Here is a 20,322-nt window from a genome sequence, read left to right on the forward strand (position 1 = left end):
AAATATTATTTTTTTTTCATTTTTTCCTACCTATTTCTAACTGGTATTTCATTTGTTTTTGTTCCATTTTCACATAACTTTAGTAATAAATAATCGTTAATGCCTTCTACAATAAATGAAAACATAAAGAAGAAGATTGAGATAAAGTAAGATAAAAGTGAGAAGAGAGAAGAGGCAAGGTAGAAGCTATAACTAAAAACAAAGTTCAATAATGGGGAAGCCATATTCACAAACATCACTCTCTCCAGATGAGTTTCAAGCACTTCACCCATGCTTTCAAGCAGATCAAACCACCACTTAAAAAGTATATTATCGTGGCCACCTTTAGTTTGATCCTCTTATTTTTTTTACTAATTTTATTGCATATTTTTAAATCTACATTAAGAAGATAAAATATTGTTTAAACGACAATGTTGTAAGTAAATATTATCAACTATGTCTCATAATAACATTACATTCACATAAATTACTCATAAGATACATTCACTTGAGATTAAAAAAATAGAGATATTAATAAAGAAAATATTGAAATAAAAAAAAAGTTTAAATGACTAAATTTATAAGACAAAAAGTGAAACTGTAAATTTAAATTAGAAAAAAAAAATACATTAATTAGTTTAATCACTAATTTTACCGTACTTTCCCTTCTGGGGGGAACCGTGAAGTGTGTGTCCAGAACACCCCGGTCCACGATAGCCCGACACGTCAACACCTCTGAAGAGTTAGAGGGTAAATCGGGAAATTTAAAATTTGGAGTCTCGACCCTCTCCGGTTCTTCAAACCCTAACCAAACCGCACCACACCATTCAATTTCTGGCGGAGGGAACGTCATCGTCTCGTAACGCATAGCACCACATTGTCACCCCCTCAAACACTAATTTTTCTCATCCCTTTCTTCGTTCCCAATTCTCCAAGGCTATTAATTCATGCCGCCCAAGCAGCAATCCAAAGCTGATTTAGCGAAGAAGCAGAAGATCGTAGAGGACAAAACCTTCGGTCTCAAGAACAAAAACAAGAGCAAAAATGTTCAGAAATATGTTCAGAACCTCAAGCAATCCGTGCAGCCCAAGCCCGATGCTTCCAAAGTCGCTGCCAAGGTCCGAGTTTTGAATTTTTATTTTTTTTTCTAATTCTATCGTTAATTACTACTTCAATTATTTTTATTATCGTTAATCCGTGTATTTGTTTTCAACTCTCGCTGATTGTATAATGGATATGATGATGGCAGAAAAAGAAGGAGGAAGAGAAGGCCAAGGACAAGGAGTTAAATGATTTGTTCAAAATTGCTGTTAGTCAGCCTAAAGTGCCAGTTGGTAAATGTCATCTAAGATTCATCGTGGGTTTGTTTGTTCAGTGTTGCAGGAAACTGATATCTGAATAATTTGAACAGGTGTTGATCCAAAGTCCATATTGTGTGAGTTTTTTAAAGTGGGGCAGTGTGCTAAGGGTTTCAAGTGCAAGTTCTCCCATGATTTGAATGTTCAGAGGAAAGGGGAAAAGATTGACATTTATAGTGATACACGTGACCAGGGTATTGGATGATAGACAGTTCAATTGTGACAATTATTTGCTTGTTTGCTGTTGTTTGGGTTTCATTTGATGGGTTTCTGTTTATTTAAGCATTGTCTGGGTCTGTTTTTGTCAGAAACGATGGAGGATTGGGATCAAGAGACCTTGGAGAAGGTGGTGGAGTCGAAGAAAACAGAGTATAATCAGAACAAACCAACTGACATAGTATGTCTCATTTTGTTTGATTTTGTGGGGGTGTCTTTCAGATATTTGATTATTGGACATTGATTGTTTTCAAACCTTTTTTGCTGTTTGGCTTGTGCAACTCAGAGTGACCATTATATGGTGTTTGCGAATTCTGTTCAGGTCTGTAAATACTTTTTGGAAGCAGTGGAGAAGAAGCAATATGGTTGGTTCTGGGTCTGCCCCAACGGGGGTAAGAGTTGCCACTATAGACATGCTCTCCCCCCCGGATATGTTTTAAAATCTCAAATGAAGGCTCTATTAGAGGAGGAAACTGAAAAAATAACAATAGAGGAGGAGATTGAAAATCAGGTGAAAATATTATTCTGCAATGATCTATGCCATTTGATATCAATTAGGTTAGCTAAAAAAATATTTTATCATGGTTTAGCGTGCCAAAGTGGCAACTACAACTCCTATGACTCCTGAGTTATTCATGGAATGGAAGAAGAAGAAGATAGAAGAGAGAGATGCCAATTTGGCTGCAGAACAGGCGGAGAGGGCTAAGAATGATCGCATGAGGTAATCCTTTATCTTTGTTTTATGATTCACTTGTGAATGAATGACAGTGTGTCGTGTGTGTACGAGTCTTGTTACTCAAAAAAACAAAGATACTGCATGATGTTGAATTGTTTGAATGGTAGGATCATGGTTAGTTACAACTTATGAAGGCTGGTTATCTTTTTAGTTGTTTGTCACTAATCATGCTATATTGTTTCCCTCCCATTTGCAGTGGTCGTGAGCTATTTTTGTCAGATGCTAGCTTGTTTGTGGATGATGCTGAAGCATATGACAAGTACCAAAGAGAACCAGAATCTTATGTCACTGAACAGAATGTTAGTTTTTTCTTCACTTATTTCTCTGCCTAATTTAGTTGCCTATTTAATGGATATAGTTGCAAATGAGTAGCAGACTGGTGAATGTAAACGTGATGCATATTATGCTGGGTATTCAATCTGTTAGTAAGAGGAAACAATGTTTGACATTTAACTTCTTCAATTTGCAGTGTTGGGCACATGTATTGTTAATCTTTGACTTTTTGGGGTTCCATTGGAACTTGGTTATGATGGGGTGGGGCTCAACCCCTTTCATAACCCCCATACCACATCCATGTAACATAGACAATACGCCTCCCAAATCATACAATACTAACAATCATTGTTAGATCTGCATTTCCTGAATAATCCAGGAAGTATACTTTGTAGTTAGTATACAGCTTGTGCTTGTTTCAGAACACATTGAAATGGACTTTATCTATCTCTAATGAGGTTTAAAAAATAAAAAGGTAAAAATTCTTGTAAGTAAAACTGTAAATTCATTATTATCTTGCATCTAGGTTGCTACACATTACATGCCCTGCCGGAATGAATCCAGGGATGATTGTGTTTTACTTTGTTCGTGGAGCTATGTCATGAATTATAGCCAATTGAAGCTTTCTCTTCCCCATTCAGAACAGTAGTTAGACTAATTTCAATATTCCTTCTCTAAACATATATACAGGCCAGCTGTTTCTAGGGGGCCTTGTTGCATCTAGGCCTAGCACTGTTATCTCACTTGCCCTCTTTTGATCTATCGAATTAATGGCTAAAATATGTGCTTGAACTATTAGAATACTGCAGCCTTATTTTTTGACTGTGTATTTCAATTTGCTAATTGTCTGGTTTAATTTAGGCAAATGGGAATGCTGGTGATGAGGGTCCTAGTACCTCAACAGCTAGTGCTTATGCTGAAGATCCTGATGATGTTGATGTCAACGAAGACGATGATGATGATGAACTGGACATGGATGAGTTGAATGAATTGGAAGCAAGCTTATCTAAAACATCAATTCAAATAAAGGAGTAAGGAGCTGGAACTTATTTCTGTGAATCAGTTATAACCTCCATGTGATATTTTTCTGTGCCTGATGCACACATAGAGCACGTGCCTGTCGCCATTAGCACTTCTTTCTTTTAAGAAAATTTTTGAATGAAGCCTTTGATGATAATGAAGTTATTGTTCTCAACTTTGCATTTGGTTAGAATAATTGCCAGTGTGAGATAATTTACTGCACACATTTTTGTTGTTTGAACATTAGGTTGTCTTGGGTAGTTTGTACCTAGTTTTGTTGATGAGTATGTCTATTTCAGTAATCAACGATGGGGATCTTCTGTATTGCTTTATGGTTTGTTCTCCTTATTAACACTGAAGCGTAAAATGGCACTGTGGCTTCTTTTGGATGTTTTAACTTCCCCTACAGTAACTGAGCAATCAATATCAATACATCATCGGAATGGCAAAAAATTTCCAGAAGATAAATGAATATATAAGGGACTAGTTCTCTTAAAAATGGAATTGCATGAAGCCCGTAATTGTATTCCCTTAAAAATGGGGATTAAAAATCAGAGACGAGTTTAATGTTATGTTTTAGTGCTTGAAATGGCAATTCCATTCTATGGAACGAGCTTTCCCATGTTGTTCGTAGAAAATAACATATTATTGTGATTCCATGTCAAGTCTCATTCCATAAAATTAGGTTTTATCAGCCCTTTAAGAGAGGTGGAGGTGGTGGAGATTCCATGCTTCATGGAATGAGCATTAAAATTCTTTTCCTACATACCCCACACAAACCTTCCTAAAATTCTTCAAAACCTTTTCTTGCAAGTAATTTTGGTTATCACTTATCAGTGATGAATCTTTATGTAATTTAAGATAGATTGATTGTATTCAGCAGTCCTTACCATTCTAATTCTTTTCATATTATATGAAATCACTGTTCTGTACACTCAACGTAACCTAAGAGCAAATGTTCAAAATAGTATATACTATAATGTGAATGCAGTTGATGATAAATCTATAGATAGATTCATCGGAGAGGGCATGAAACATTGATACACAAGGGTCGGTCAGAAGTGTGCTGAACCCGGAGAGTTGGATTTATCCTTGTTCTTTATCAGCCGTGACTCATAACTTCGAGAATTCTGAGACATAAGCTTTGCTAATTCTAAAAGGGGAATCAGTGGGACATGTTAATGGGTACGCCATTCATATTCCTGATACATAAGTCTCGTCATTCTCGACTCCACGAGCCTCATTTTCATCCAGCCAAAATACACAGCATTTATCCTACTTTGTCTTTTTAGGAAAATGCACGCAGTTGCGAGGATGTCGGAGAAGACAATACTTCGAGAAAGATAGATCAAAGTGTAGAAAATAAACTGTCAAGGAAACAGTGCTTATTTATCATTAAACGTTTGAACTTGTAAGGAATCTCATTATGCAAATTTGGAGATCATAATATGCTTGGGAGGGTATTTATGATCTCAACAAAATAATTTCTTAATTTAAATATCACTGTCGCATAAGCTGAAAAATTTTCCTACACTCTCACCCACAACAATTTTTTCATTGTTAAATACTACAAGAAATAAATAATAGAAGAGAATGCAGTCTTAATTATTATATCAATTTCACGTAAATTTCACAAAATAACTATGGTTAACTCTGTTTAGTGAAACCTTCCCAAAGTTCACCTAATAATAAGCTGTAATTCCTCATACCCCCAACTGTAAAATATTTTATGTGACCGATTGTTCACCGTCATCAAATTGTTAATGGTAAAATCGGTCATTGATTTTATTCCTCGATTTGAAAATACTACTGTTGGCTCACTATTTTAGTATTATTAAGTTGGCATACCAAATATATGCCAATTCGAGATGCAATATATGTAATTGTTCCTAATACACAGATAGCACAGACAACCACCGCCTGCCCTAATCCACTATCCTGAAATGATGATCATAGGGAGGGAAATTGACTAATAACTACTAGTTATCTAATCAAACAATTGATTAACCTTCAACCAGTTACACGACCTAATTCACTAATTGTCATTTATTAGTCCATCCAAGCCCAACATTTATCTTGTCTTTTGACCATTCCAGAATTATACCCTACAAAAATTGTTACCCAGTAACAAATCAAAGGAAGAAAAGTGTTTCATGCAATGGGTAAACCATCAGCTACATTAGTAAAGAATTTACATTTCCGTGAAACAATATTTTTCACTTTTATTGTTTTTAAAGAGACTCACTTGATTGGTGCAAGAATGGTGTACAACAAAAGAAATGTGACAATTATAATTGCACCCCCTAGAGTGAAAGTGGGACTATTCCAGAACATGAGGTTTGATCTCTCTGTTCTCTTAATAGGATCAACCTCCTCAGACAGTGGAAACTCTGATCGCCTAGGATTCCAGCTCACATACTTATCTGGAGAAAATTTAGAGAAGGGTCTTTTTCTCCCTTGCTTCTTGAAGCTTGTCCATGCCTTGTCCCAGTCTGTTGAAGATTTATCACCTAAGACATTTACAAACAATTATAGTAAATAGTCGTGAGTTCTACACTGTTTGGAATGGGTGAAAATGGAAGGAAATAGTTTTCAAAGCAATGAAGTTTAAGAGTTAGATTACTGTGCTTAGGGAAAAGGGGGAAACAAAATTGGCAAATATGGAGAGAAACAAAGTTCTCTCTCAATACAACACAAAATCAGATACATAATGCATGACATGATTAAGGTAATGTCTCTGCATTTTCTGTAACTTTCTATTTACCATTCCAAGAAAAGTGTCTTCTACTATCTCATTTTCATTCCTCTCGGCAAAGGAGTACTAATGATGAACTAAGTATCTCAAAAACTTAAATTTTTAAGTAATGAACCATGAATTGATTTTATATTATAACTGGACTTTAGACCACGTTGATCATAGACGACGCTATGTCCAATTAACGGTACCGGTTTTTTTTTCTTAACCAAAAACCATAGTAGTCATTGATTAAAAAACTATTATTTTCTGAAGTGTAACAGTGTGTGTTACGTTAATTTTGATATTGTGTCTACCCATGTAGTATGATCTTGATAAACAACTATACATCAAAATATAATGTACGCCATTTCCCAAAATACTATGAATGGTGCTTTCAGCAATTTGTGTTAGAACGTAGGTTCCATTTTATGGGAACCTTAAGCATCGATCGAGAGCAAGGTAATCCGATCCGTGAAATCAGAAATGCCAAAGAACTCTAAAAACAACATTAATAAGAGATGTATGCAATAAAAAAATTGATAATTGTACGTTGAGCAATACCCTTGTTATTGTTATCATCGTTTCGTTGTGATTCCTTGAAGTTGGAACAGAAAAGTTTGAAGGGGGAATAGGAAGAAAAAGGAAAGGAGGGTTGGTATGATGATGAGAAGCGATGAGATATTAAAGTGTGTGTATAAACACCCATTTGCAATTGCATGATGTTGTTATTGTATTGAAGATTGAAGATTCCAATTTCAAGCTTGCTTTGGAACCCAGATAGGAACTCCATCATCACATCTTCCTTATCCTTTACGAGAATCTCAAATTTCCTCACTTTGTCACACGTGTCTTTCCTTCCGTGCCTCAAGCTCCACGTTACAATCACTTAATAATAAGAATAATAATAAATGCAGTTTTACTCTAATGCCAACTTTTTTATTTTTTATACCATAAATTTCAGTATTATTTTAAAAAATTATGTAACTCTTTTTTCTTTATTTTAGTAATACGTGTTTTATAAATTTTCAGCTCAAATTAAATTATTCTTTTAGCTATAACTAGCTATTTAATTAAACAAAATTTATTTTCTGTAACTATTTTAATTAATGTGTAAAATTATTTAGTTAAAATTAAATATAATAAAATATTCAAAATATTGTTAAAATATTAATAAAATTGAAAATTTATCGGAATAACTTTGAGCTCGGCTTTGATTTTTGAATGATGCTTGCAAGTTTTTTACATTCATAGAATTTGCACTCTTGTCAAAAATATTATCTCATATATTTAAATGAGTAGAATATTAATTTTCAATTTCAACTTTAGCATTTCATTGTTAATGTTTATCAAGAATCAAATTCGAAAAATTTAGCAACTATCTAGGAATTGTGTTTCACGTTTAACAATAACAGAGCAATCAAATGTTTACTACTTGGTTGACAAAATGCTTTTCCTTATTTTGATTCTTCTGAATATTACAACAATAACTGAAAGATATTTTAATCAACAATGAAAAGATAGAATCAGAATAAGATTGAAAAACAAGATGCAAGTCGAGTTTTTAGCCAACATATAGCTTGATAATTTGCATTGAAAGAGAGATTACAACAAATTTTAATTCTTATTCAACTATTAATAATTGAAGTAATAGAAAGAGTACAGAACACCGCTTTGATTGAAGTTAAATTCTAATAATTTTTCTTCAATATCATTGTTATGAATTTATGATACGTTTTGAAGTCATCAAAAGAGTACCAATGTCATCTACAAAATACTGTCTCACTTTACCTCAATCAAGTCCCTTTTGCTTCTACAAGCATGCCAAGGAAAAACAATAAACAATTGGCTAAAGTGGTGAAACCAAAATCTATTATAAAGGTTGGCATATCTTTTAATTTTTCAATGTTACTTGTTTTATAGCTCATGCATGGTCTCTTTCGAATATTTACTTGAACTAGTTTTTCCCTCTAATGATTAAACTGAGAAGTATAAGAATTAGTGATTGGTTAATTAAGAGGAGTAGGCTAACTAATGAATAGTATCTTGGAGAGAAGTGTTAGAAACACTTTATTTCTTACATTCTTTTAATTATTAATAAAAATAATTAAAAAAAATTTAAAAATATGAGTGAGACTCATTAAATTAGAAGTGTACATAATTTGTATTTTTTTAACTATATTTTAGTTAATAATAAATAATATATTTTTAAAAAGTGTGTTATTAATATTTTTCATTCTCTTAAAATATGCTAACTAAGATAATTGTCAAAATTTTAAAAAGTGGACTGTATTTTTTATGTAAGTTTGAAATTTAGTGTCATTTATACTTTATTTGGTCACAATTCAATTGGATAAGAAAAAAAGAGAAAGAGAATGAAGAGACTCTCCATCTTAGGTGAGAGAGAACAAGAAAAAAAAAAGAAAAAAAAAACATGTGACTCATTATTTTTAATTTTCTTCTTTCATGTGAAGAGAAAATGAGAGAAAAGGTATATTTTTATATTTTTATAGTTTTAATTTTTTATATTTTTATAAAACTCAATTTTATGATTAGAGACATTATTGGTTCTTCAAGAAGACTCAATTTCTTTATTTTTATTATCTTGTATCAAACAATTTTTTAATTTATTCTTTTAATCATAATTTTTCTTTTTCTTTTTTGTTTCAAATAAAGCAAAGCATTAGAAAAATCTTAAGGGTATGAGGTATAATTTATTCTAATATTTTCTTACCTCACTTTTAAGTTTGTCTGACAAATGTTTGAAGAATATTAACTAAAAAAATATTTAACTATTTTCACTAAATATTAAATATTTTTAGTAATGTCAAAATTTATATATTATACTTTTAATATAACAAATAATTTACTTTTTATTTAATTTTTAAAAAAATATTTTTCAGCAAATATCTGAAGATCTTACAAATGGGATAGTGGATAGACTTCCCCGTCCCATATTATACTACTTGTTGTGAGGCAATGGGTAGACAAAAAAAAAAATCAGGCACACGTCCTAATATTGCTAGTTGTCAAAACTTTGCGTGGAGAAATAGATAAGCAAAATATTTTGCGTATTAATTAAGACAAGAAAATATCTGTAAGTGTACCTTATATATTTAAAGTATATTATTAAGATGTTCATATATATAAAAAAATTAATAACATATAATATTAATTTTTAATAGTTAAAGTAACATAATAGTTAAAAAAATGAAATTTTCTATTATCAAATTTTTAATGGGACTCGAATTCGAGATAAAAAAAACTTATACTAATTAATTTACTCATTTATTAATATTAATAAACGTACGTGGATATATAGTACCACTACATATAGCCAAAAAAATCCAAAGAAACAGTAGAAATTGGTCCCTTCATTGGACTATAAATGAAATGATTTTTGTGGTGGTACGTGAATAAATGAAATTATTGGATTGGACCTTATTAAATGGCTAGGTTTGCCAAAGCAGAAAGAGCAGCAGCACAAGCACATGGCTTGTAATTGGTCTTTGTGGTTCTTGCTCTTCACTCTCAGACCCCCACATACCAAATGTTTCAACTTTCATGCCCATATGGTATGACCCACTTCTTCTTTTCACTCACTATCATCTCCTTATGTTCACAAAAACATTGCCTAAGGCCCATCTCAACACCCCATGTCTCATCTTTTTCTCTACCACCCTCTCTCTTAACTATTAAACCCTCAACATTTATCTATATGCTATAAATAAATCCCTTATGCATTTACGCCGCCAAATTATTGGAGACCATGTACACTTTCACGTACCTTTTTTCTAGACCTTTGTTATAAAAAAAAGTCTAATTAAATGACATTTTATCTTATGTTAAAAACGTATTTGTACACTTGCTTTGTCTTATAATTGAGTTCTTAAACTGTGTTGAAATTTGTATGTTCCATGTTGGAAGAAATTTGTATTTACGCTAGTGGATCAACTTGATCATAGTGCGTTTTGGGTATACCAATGACATGAGAGGATGAAATGGATGTATAGCGAAAGCTGGGTTTTGTGCCACTGACACTAACCTTAATAAGGTTTTTTTAAATTTAATTTTAGGACATTATCAGTGTAAAAAATTTTACATTTACAGTTAATTAAAATATATAGTGAATATAATTTTGATATTAATTATTACATAAATTAAGGATTTGACTGAAATGATAACCCATAGTTAGACAACAATATAAAAAATATATACCGTTAATACATGTAAATTATTATTTTTTAAATCTATAGTATATTAATCATCCTAGAAAATTAAATTTGGAACCAGAAGAGTGGCAGTAAAAGCAACCATTCCTTAACAAATATGCACCTCAGATGTCCACCACCCCACCCCACCAATTCTTTTGTTTTTCTTTCTTTCTTTCTTTTTTTATTATTACTTTTAATTTTTTTGCATGAATAATATCAACAGTTCAAGTTGTCAATCAATGGCAATGGCGCCTTCAATTCCCACGAATGGGTCAGGGAAGAAGGTTAGAAAGCCTTATACTATTACCAAGTCTAGGGAAAGCTGGTCTGAAGAAGAGCATGACAAGTTTCTTGAAGCTCTTCAACTGTGAGTTCAGAACCATAATGCTTCTTCACATAACAAATTATTCTATTCTTTATTCAAATTTGAACTTTATTCCCTCGTTTTGATTCTTCTAAAATTTTGGACAGAAAAAGTGCACAACTTTATATTCGTTTATCATTACGCAGCCTCTTTGCTTTGAATGTTTGAGTGAAGGATCAAAGACATCATGCAATTGAATTACTAAATTTCCCTTTTTTCTTTGGCTATTTAGATTTGATAGAGATTGGAAGAAAATTGAAGATTTTGTAGGTTCAAAAACGGTTATTCAGGTGAGACAACGTCTCTTCAACTGTGTGACTTCATTTTTGTCTGGTGTCATGTCATTATATGTCTCTCTTCTTCTCACTGTGAGTTTTCTTCAGATTAGAAGTCATGCCCAGAAATACTTCTTGAAAGTTCAAAAGAATGGGACAATAGCACATGTTCCTCCTCCTCGTCCTAAGCGCAAAGCTGCTCATCCTTATCCACAAAAGGCACCCAAAAATGGTTGGTTTCTATTTGAAACTATGATATTATGTTCCTTAAAAGCACAACATGTGCATTCTTGACATGCTATTTTGCAGTTTTGGTGCCATTGCCAGCTTCCATGGCTTATGTTTCTTCCTCTAGTACCTTTCCACATGGTTATGCCACATGGGATGAAAATTCTTTGCGCACGAATGAAGGATCCAACAAATCAGTGCCCTGTCAGGATGGACTCACCGATCTTCATGGAAATGAAGGCATGGATGCTTCTTTTTTGTTGTTGCGTGATTGTTTGATGTGAATAGGTTGCAATGGCTATACTAAATGGAACTTTTCCACCACTTGTTATGTTATATGATGTTACTGATTCAGCTCATATTGGATCAAAGGGAACAACACGAATTGGCCACAGTAGTCTTAGTGGTGTAGGGAATTCTACTAGAAAGCTTATTGAGATGCCAAAACAAGGGAAACAGGCATCGGTGCTTCAGGGTAATGATCTTACGTGCATTTATTTTTGTTTTGCACTTGCTTTCATGGTGAAATTGGTAAACTGATGGTGATTGTCTCATCTTGGCCAAATTTCACAGGTTTGCCAGATTTTGCTGAAGTTTACAGCTTCATTGGAAGTGTTTTTGATCCAGAAACAAAAGGCCATGTCCAGAAGCTGAAGGAAATGGATCCTATAAATTTTGAAACTGTAAGTTGAATAACACTTGTCAACATCGCAGTTGTAAAATGAAACCTGAACATTTCTCCTAGGTGTTCGTGTAGGACATGATTTTGACTCTGACACACACTGTTCAATTAAATAAATTATTTTTGTTAGCTCGAACACTTAGACCAACACTTCCATGCAACTCGAATGCTTCCATGATACTTCAAGAACACAAATAAAAATAAAAGATATTTTAGGGGAAGGTAAACCCATTGAAAACATTAAAAAAATTTGGGAAATTTTGAATGATTGTCATAATTAGGTTTGAAATGAGAAAGACCTTCACGTATGGAAGTGGAGAGAATTAAAATTAATTAAAATCATTTAGAGTGTTATATGCATGCCTTAGGATGTCAAGTTTAGATTCTTGGCTAAGAACACCTCGTTTCCGGCATGTCAGTCTTTAGTAGTGTCTAACATTATTCATCATAAGACACGTTAGAAGTTTCGTAAAATTGAAAGTGTAATTAAGCTTTGTATGAATCAGGCAGGTTCTTAATTACTGTCCTAACATTTGGGAGCTTTTGTTGGCCAATCTAATCTTTCAAATCAATTTCATAGGGATACATAATGCCAGTGGTTGCTTTTTATGATCCCTTTTGGTTGCGAACTAGTAAAGCATAGTACGTGTTCTCTCTATGATCACTTCAAGGTCAAAAGTATGAAACGCCCTACCATTTCTAGAACTATTTTCAATCTTCATTAAGGGATTGGTTCCAATTTATTGTATAATAGATTGGCGCAAAAGGGACTAATGAGCATACAAACTTCTTTTTATTTTTTGATTATCTGTTGACTTAGAATTACATATATTTGGTGTTCTTCTTCAGGTTTTGTTATTAATGAAAAACCTCTCTGTCAACTTGTCTTCCCCTGACTTTGATCCCATTGTAAGTATTAAAATCAATCTCAATCATAATTAATATTCACTATATATAGAGATCTGCACTATTTGCACTCCAATTACTCATGTTTGGCGAATATCTTGGCCGTGGATTGATTGGATTCATCAAGGTGAAATGCCAATTTCACATGTATTATTCATCTGGCTTTTCTATCTGTGAGTTATGCATTATTCATCCCCTTCTCACTGTTTTTTTCTTTAAAAAATTCCGAGAAAATAAAATATAACCAAAAAACCCCTGATAATTCCGTTGTTTATGCTAATGTCATGTCATGTGGTTCATTCTTGTAGAAAGTAAGCCATGCTCATGAAGTTGATGTGATATGCTTTGTCTTTGAATCTGAGATTATACCAGTTCATCTTTATTGTTTTGTTTAGAGGAAGGCCTTGTTATCGTACAATGTCATGACCAAGATTATAGGAGTTAACGAAGGAATTGACGTGAAGAAGCAGAGAAATGATGTATCATGTCAAACCACATGACAACCATTAATTGAATTAGTACGTGTTTTCCCTCTCATATTTTGTAACTTTCTTTTGTGTTTCCATTTACGTTTACATTGTAACGTTGCCTATTACAGTTAGCTGGGTCAAAATTGGATGGAAGAATGAGGTTTTGCTCAACCAGCAACAATTCATGCACTTGCTGTGAAGCTTGTGAATGCAACAAAACCATCAGTCTTTGTAACCACTATTACGAGAGTGTATTGTTAGAAGTTCTACTAGAGCCAAAAATATTCTTCAGCTAATTCTAAGGTCCATAAGGTTTTGCTGAATTGCAGTGATTGTGTATTATGATAGGCGATAGCTATTTGTAGAATGTGGTTTTCAGGTACACACAGGTCTAAATAGTAAGATAAGCTTGACGGTTTCAGTGGTATTAAATTTGTGTGTTTGGTTGTTGGTGGTGGTGGGTTGGGGGAGGTTGCTATTATCATCTATCAATGTGGCTTTTCAATGCGGAATAAGAAGCATCATAATAGGAGATGGAGATGGTCCCAGTTTCTAATTTTGATTGACATTTTCTAGCTTCATTAACTTGAATGCAAGTATGAACATATCAAGAAAGCAGTTCAACATAGTACCAGTTGTGTCTTCAGTTATTTGTCGTCACAATGAAGTACCAAACTTCAGGCCTAAACGCTAGATTATGCACAAGAATACCACTTATGAATAGTAAACAGCATCGACATATCTTCACTAATCACTTATTAGTACTCAGCTACAAAATTGAGGAATCTTGCCTCACTTTCAACACAATTTCCTTGCCGGATAATACATGTAATCAAATAAATGTAGTAATACAAAGAAAAATTCATGTAAAAAAAATTAAGAGAAAGAGAATTAAAATTCTTAAATATTTTATTAACCTTAATTGCATATTACATGATACAGAACGAGAATTTTTTATAGGCTTTATAAACTAATATAATATTATATTTAAGAAATTCATATAAAAAAGAAGAGAAAATGACTTAATAATTTGTTATTTTATGAACGTGCAGTATTTTCTTCTTGACTAATATAATTTGTGAATTATAATTATGAGTCTCTGCAATTTCAATCTTCAATATTTTTAAGTTTGTAAAATTATGTGCAACAATACAACTTTGTAGGTGCCTATAATTATAATGTTATTGTCTTTAAAAAAACTCCAATAAAAATTCATTGCTTTATAATAAAGTAAAATTTGGTCTAATTAAAAATTTGTGATATGCTTGATTTATTTCTGATAATTCATAATTTATTTTTCTCAATTTTATAAATTACGGTAAATGTATATAATTTTTACTAAAAATTTGTGATATGCAATGTAATTCGTTTAGAATTTGGAAATTTTATCAAAGACGTGCAATTTTTATTTGGGGTTTTAACATGGGAAGTGGAATTACACTGTTCATTACCGAGTAATCATTTCCATTATTAAAATAATTAATATTACAAGCCAGTTTATATACGGTCCTACATTTATCTTCTTCTTCTTTTTTGGATCTGGGATGAGTAGAACTTGATCCGGTAAAGAAGAACAGGCCCAATCATATTGGCAAAGTGAACGGGCCTGAGTAGGACTGAAGCACTGAAAGGGCCAGTTAGAATAAGGGCCCTATATATTCACCGTATAAACATTAAGCTTCTCTTCTGCATGTGCCCAAAACCCTAGTTTTGTTTGTACCATACGACCTTCCATTTCTTCAACAATGGCAGCAGCAGCTCGCCCTATCGTCTCCGTTCAAACCCTAGAGGGCGAGGCAGCCCCCACCGTCCCACTCCCCGACGTCATGAAGGCCTCCATTCGCCCCGACATAGTCACCTTCGTCCACTCCAACATTTCCCGCAACGCTCGCCAACCCTACGCCGTCAGCAAGCGCGCCGGCCACCAAACCTCCGCCGAATCCTGGGGCACCGGCCGCGCCGTCTCTCGCATTCCTCGCGTTCCCGGCGGCGGCACTCACCGCGCCGGCCAGGGGGCCTTCGGCAACATGTGCCGCGGCGGCCGCATGTTCGCTCCCACCAAGATCTGGCGCCGCTGGCACCGCAAGATCAACGTCAACCAGAAACGTTACGCTGTTGTCTCCGCCATCGCGGCCTCCGCAATTCCCTCCCTCGTCCTCGCCCGCGGCCACCGCATCGATTCCGTCCCGGAGCTTCCCCTCGTGGTTAGCGACACCGTGGAAAGCGTCGAGAAAAGCAAGGAAGCCGTGAAAGTCCTGAAACAGATCGGAGCCTTGGCCGACGCAGAAAAAGCGAAAGATAGCCACGGAATTCGAGCCGGTAAGGGTAAAATGAGGAACCGTAGGTACATTTCACGCAAGGGCCCTTTAATCGTGTACGGAACCGAAGGTGCCAAAGCCGTTAAAGCCTTCCGGAACATTCCAGGCGTTGACGTGGCAAATGTTGATAGGCTTAACCTTCTGAAGTTAGCACCCGGTGGCCACCTTGGGAGGTTCGTTGTTTGGACCAAGTCCGCGTTTGAGAAGCTCGACTCCATTTATGGGTCCTTCGATAAGGTTTCCGAAAAGAAAAAGGGTTACCTCCTTCCCAGGTCCAAGATGGTTAACTCTGACTTGGCCCGGATCATTAACTCCGACGAGGTTCAGTCCGTTGTTAGGCCCATTAAGAAAGAGGTTAAGAGAGCCACTCTGAAGAAGAACCCTCTTAAGAACCTTAATGCTATGTTGAAGCTCAATCCCTATGCTAAGACTGCAAGGAGAATGTCCCTTCTCGCGGAGGCGCAGCGCGTTAAAGCTAAGAAGGAGAAGCTTGATAAGAAGCGCACCACTGTCTCTAAGGTCAATTACTTTATCCTTTACCATTAAACATCGTTATATAATTAAATATGCATGGTGATTATGTATAAAATATATCCACATAACTGTTCCAAGTATCCATATGGGAGCATAGGAGATATTAGATTAGAAACGTATATTTGTAATGTGTTGTTTGCGAGTTTAGGTTTCCTTAAATAGTTTTTAGTTTTGAAGTTGGGTGTATAATTAATTTATGCTGCTAGCATTTGTTTGAAGTTTGAACTGACACTTGTTTCTTGTCAGGAGGAGGCTTCTGCTATCAAGGCTGCCGGAAAAGCGTGGTATCAAACCATGGTGTCCGACTCTGATTATGCCGAATTTGATAACTTTTCTAAGTGGCTGGGTATTTCTCAGTGAATTCTTTTCTGTAGCGTGTAGATTTTGTTCTGTCACTTTCTTTCGGATTATATTGCTTTGCAGTTTTGATACGGCAATTATATCGTGGGAGAAAATCTTGCAGATTATTAGGACATGTCTTGGTTTGATACTTCGAGTAACATGTTTTTTATTCGCGTTTTAATGTTGCTGGAAATAGATTTTGTTTGCTAAATTTTAAAATTTTGAAAATCACAGTACAAGATTGAGTTATATTGTTTACAGAATAAATTGATGCAACATTTTTCCTTTTATTTGTATCATATCAATCGACTTATCTTACATTCATTTTCTTGTCTCTTTGTTAAGTTCTACACGAAATTTTGTATAAATATAATTTTTAAAAAAATCTCATTTTTCTAAATCCAGTATATAATATCTGGATTAAAGTGTCGATCCTTTTTAAATGAGATAGAGAAAGTCCTCCCAGAGATTGTGTTAGCAATTTTACAATGAATAGGGCTCCCTCTTATTCTCTACCCCACTGCTAAGAACCAATTAAAAGATCTGATCACGTGCGAAGCTAAGTGTCGAACAAATGAAATATTGTCCAACGGTGAAAGATAAATTCCCAAGCAACTGACTCGAAATTTTATCTAGTTCTTGGAAGCTCTGGAGTTGGTTTAAACTATTTTCTCCTCTGGTGATCAAGTACTGGATCAACCATTCAGAGAGGAACGTATTTTCCTGACAAGTAAAGGATGAGCTTGTCATGCGAATCAAATTCAAGTTGGGAAGTGCTATGATGCAGTAATGCTAATAAAATCATTGTCATAACCCTCGAGATTTCACTTGAGACTGCATCCAAGATGATGACAGTTAGAATCATAAAGTTAAACTTATGTGAAGATAAATTAACGCAAACAAAAGTACCGGTAATGAAAGGAACAAGTGACATTTTACTTGTGGCCAACCTCATAAACTGAGATTGAGGTTGTGATTTTAACTTTCAAGTTTAACGATCTTTTTTACCAAATGTCGATACCCTGTTGTGATAAAAAAAAAATCTTATATTACTTGTTGCAAAATATAATTTTTGTTTATATTACAGTAAAAAGTCTTTACTTATTTAAATTAAATTATAATTAAAGTAATTAAATGTTTAAGACGATATTGTGATAAAAAAAATGATTTAAAGAGTTCAAAAAGTACAAAATTTATCAAAGAATGTTGGTTTGAGTGGCAACTAAACAAAGTTTTAAATTTGAGTTCTTGAATATATAAAAAACTTTCAGTGATAAATTCATCCACTATGTCTAGATACGTAACCCGATTTAGATTCAGAAACCAAAAAATTTGAAAAAAAAATTTAGAGTTATTTGATTTAGATTGATGATTTTTTTATTAGAAATTTTTTAATAGAAGAGTTTAAGATGATTTAGTACAGAGAGAGAGTTCAAAACAAAGAATAAATTATTTAAAATTTTGATTGTAGCAATAACAAATAATTAACTAACTTGATTACAAAATTTAAAATTTTGAAGAATTAAATAAAAATTTATTAGAAAATCAAAATCACAAGTTAAACATAATCGAGACCAAAAGTATATGTAAGACCAATTTTATCAATAGTACCTGAATTCTTTTTAAGGATATATTTCCTATTTGGTGCCAGCAGTAAAGAAAGGAAAAAGAGACCGTATATATTTCATCGTGAATGCATATTTGTTTTATTAGAGCGTGTTATAAATTAAAGCAGAGATAGTTGTACATTATTTTTAAGTTGTACTATTTTTGTTATGATGAGGTCGATTTTAATGTAAGTTGAAGTAACTCCATATGAATATAGAGACAAATTATAAAAGATCATACAGCATTGTGTAACTAGTGCGACTCCTTTCACCCCAAAGTGATATGCATCTATCATTGGTCACTGATACACTACCCAAGAATAAGTTCGTCACTGATCCAAGTTGCTTTTAACTATGGCACAACAAAGTGGAAAGTGAGGTTCGCTTTCATCTGTTGGGCTGACCTGGTTCAATTACGTGGAACGCAAATTGGGCTTTTCTAAATTGAGATATTACAACATGGTTTTCGTCCATAAAGGGAAAGTTGGTGCGAACCTATAAATTCTCGAAACAAAAGGTGAAATTGGAGCACATCGACAAATAGTAAGCTGCACTAACAATGTACCCCGAAAAAGAAACTTCACTAACATTAAATAATGCTATGGAAATATTTGTTCTAATTATGTCAGCGTATGAATTTTAAAGACTCCACTTTGTGTCGGTAAAAACCAGCTAATCAACAGCCTCAGCGCTCCTTATTGGCATATCTAAAGTAAGCCTCAGTGGATCCAAATATAAATATAGATACAATGCATAACAATGTTTTGTGTTGTGTCTTAATCTCTTCCCGAATTGTATGGTACCTTTGACTCTATGCATTAAAATCTTACTAAATAAATCAAATATTAGTGGGATCTTAACATGTGGACACTGTCCAATTGATTGTGAAGCATTCCACTTCAACAACTTTATCATAGTACTTCTTTTCCCCATTCATATCCAATCTACTTCACTCAATTAAAAAATTTCAAACGTGCTATACTTAACATTCCATTCTTATCAAATTATTTTATCAATCCAAAGTAAATATTTGAAGCATGTGTCATGTATTCGTAGTTTCATCCTTGGAAATATGATCCTCACATTTATTTGTCACACACAATTTTTTTTTTTTATCTTGAATAAAAAAGCGATACCCCATGTTACAAAAATATGAAAGATAAAAGTGTAATTAGTTTTTTTATTTTCATTTAAATAAAATATTTTTATTAATCATTACAAAATATATTATTTGATCAAAGCAAGATTGATCTTTGAGGATGGGAAAATAAAATATAGGCATTGGGTGGCGGTTAGGGGTATATTGGTAAATTGAAAGTGGGAAGCCGAAACTAAAATTAAACAACGATTCACCGCCGTTAGTATTGTGAATGATATTCCGTTCACATTCACGTGCAGTTATTACTGTTAACAAAATTTAATGTTCAAGGCTAACGGATACTCTAGCTATTAGTAGGGTTCATGTTCGGTGTACTATATAGGAGCAATGTTACAACGTTAGGCTAATCCTAATACTACCCATGTACCATGTCTTTATGGCCATCTACTTGGTAGTACTGTCAATTTACAAGCCATGTACTACTGTTATCACATTGGAAATTACCATAAATTAGTTCATCACAGGGGACAATGAATATTTCTAACATATATTGATTGTGATATGATATAAGAATTTGTGTTTATATATAATCCTAAGAATTTATATGCTAAGCTATAAAATTACAACCAACTAAATAATTATGAAATATGATATTAAGTGTAATGAAAATTTGTTAGCTTCACTTGTAAAGTTCAAGTAAGTGAACTAACTTGCATTTGAAGATTAGGCTGAGATTGGATATGGGACGTTGCATTTAAAATGAAAGATGACACAAAACTACACATAAGATCGAATATGTTGCATATGGGATTGGATATGAGAATTTAATATGCAATTGGAAATAATGATTGAAAGATGGGGGGGGGGGGGTGTTGTTCTTTAATTAAAAGTTGAGTTTTATATTAATAACATGTGTAATTAAAATTGGCATTTATCTATTGAGTGGTGTTTGAAATTTTGAATAAAT

The 20,322-nt window shown here is 33.6% G+C and overlaps 4 protein-coding genes across 8 annotated transcripts; 3 read left to right on the forward strand and 1 right to left on the reverse strand.

The window, feature by feature from the left end:
- Positions 1–686: 686 nt before the first annotated feature.
- Positions 687–3,975, forward strand: LOC113862755 (zinc finger CCCH domain-containing protein 11). Of its 2 annotated transcripts, none has more exons than XM_027495928.1 (8): positions 687–1,097; positions 1,229–1,313; positions 1,391–1,531; positions 1,646–1,734; positions 1,876–2,064; positions 2,144–2,274; positions 2,486–2,588; positions 3,424–3,975. In XM_027495928.1, exons 1-8 carry the CDS (start codon positions 927–929, stop codon positions 3,595–3,597), a joined length of 1,083 nt encoding a protein of 360 aa, XP_027351729.1. In that variant the 5' UTR covers positions 687–926; the 3' UTR covers positions 3,598–3,975. The 2 variants fall into 2 exon arrangements, with proteins under 2 accessions (XP_027351729.1, XP_027351728.1); XM_027495927.1 differs by having other exon boundaries at positions 1,643–1,734; positions 3,424–3,967.
- A 1,785-nt stretch (positions 3,976–5,760) lies between these two features.
- Positions 5,761–7,135, reverse strand: LOC113863163. Its single transcript, XM_027496624.1, has 2 exons — positions 6,881–7,135; positions 5,761–6,092 (listed from the first exon to the last, which is right to left on the reverse strand). Exons 1-2 carry the CDS (start codon positions 7,110–7,112, stop codon positions 5,824–5,826), a joined length of 501 nt encoding a protein of 166 aa, XP_027352425.1. The 5' UTR covers positions 7,113–7,135; the 3' UTR covers positions 5,761–5,823.
- Positions 7,136–10,602: 3,467 nt separating this feature from the next.
- On the forward strand, positions 10,603–14,135 carry LOC113862024 (protein REVEILLE 8-like). Of its 3 annotated transcripts, XR_003504410.1 has the most exons (10): positions 10,603–10,897; positions 11,127–11,184; positions 11,278–11,401; positions 11,479–11,637; positions 11,753–11,872; positions 11,971–12,080; positions 12,929–12,988; positions 13,113–13,158; positions 13,381–13,503; positions 13,584–14,135. XR_003504410.1 is itself a non-coding variant. In XM_027495178.1 (9 exons), exons 1-8 carry the CDS (start codon positions 10,737–10,739, stop codon positions 13,483–13,485), a joined length of 897 nt encoding a protein of 298 aa, XP_027350979.1. In that variant the 5' UTR covers positions 10,650–10,736; the 3' UTR covers positions 13,486–13,503; positions 13,584–14,135. The 3 variants fall into 3 exon arrangements, 2 of the variants coding, with proteins under 2 accessions (XP_027350979.1, XP_027350980.1); XM_027495178.1 differs by lacking the exon at positions 13,113–13,158 and having other exon boundaries at positions 10,650–10,897; XM_027495179.1 differs by lacking the exons at positions 12,929–12,988; positions 13,113–13,158 and having other exon boundaries at positions 10,671–10,897.
- A 962-nt stretch (positions 14,136–15,097) lies between these two features.
- LOC113862937 (60S ribosomal protein L4-like) lies at positions 15,098–16,752 on the forward strand. Of its 2 annotated transcripts, none has more exons than XM_027496249.1 (2): positions 15,098–16,292; positions 16,554–16,752. In XM_027496249.1, exons 1-2 carry the CDS (start codon positions 15,201–15,203, stop codon positions 16,665–16,667), a joined length of 1,206 nt encoding a protein of 401 aa, XP_027352050.1. In that variant the 5' UTR covers positions 15,098–15,200; the 3' UTR covers positions 16,668–16,752. The 2 variants fall into 2 exon arrangements, with proteins under 2 accessions (XP_027352050.1, XP_027352051.1); XM_027496250.1 differs by having other exon boundaries at positions 16,557–16,752.
- The last annotated feature ends 3,570 nt before the right edge of the window (positions 16,753–20,322 follow it).

Source organism: Abrus precatorius, unplaced genomic scaffold, assembly GCF_003935025.1.
Source record: "Abrus precatorius isolate BTA unplaced genomic scaffold, Abrus_2018 Scaffold3, whole genome shotgun sequence".
Classification (NCBI taxonomy): domain Eukaryota; kingdom Viridiplantae; phylum Streptophyta; class Magnoliopsida; order Fabales; family Fabaceae; genus Abrus; species Abrus precatorius.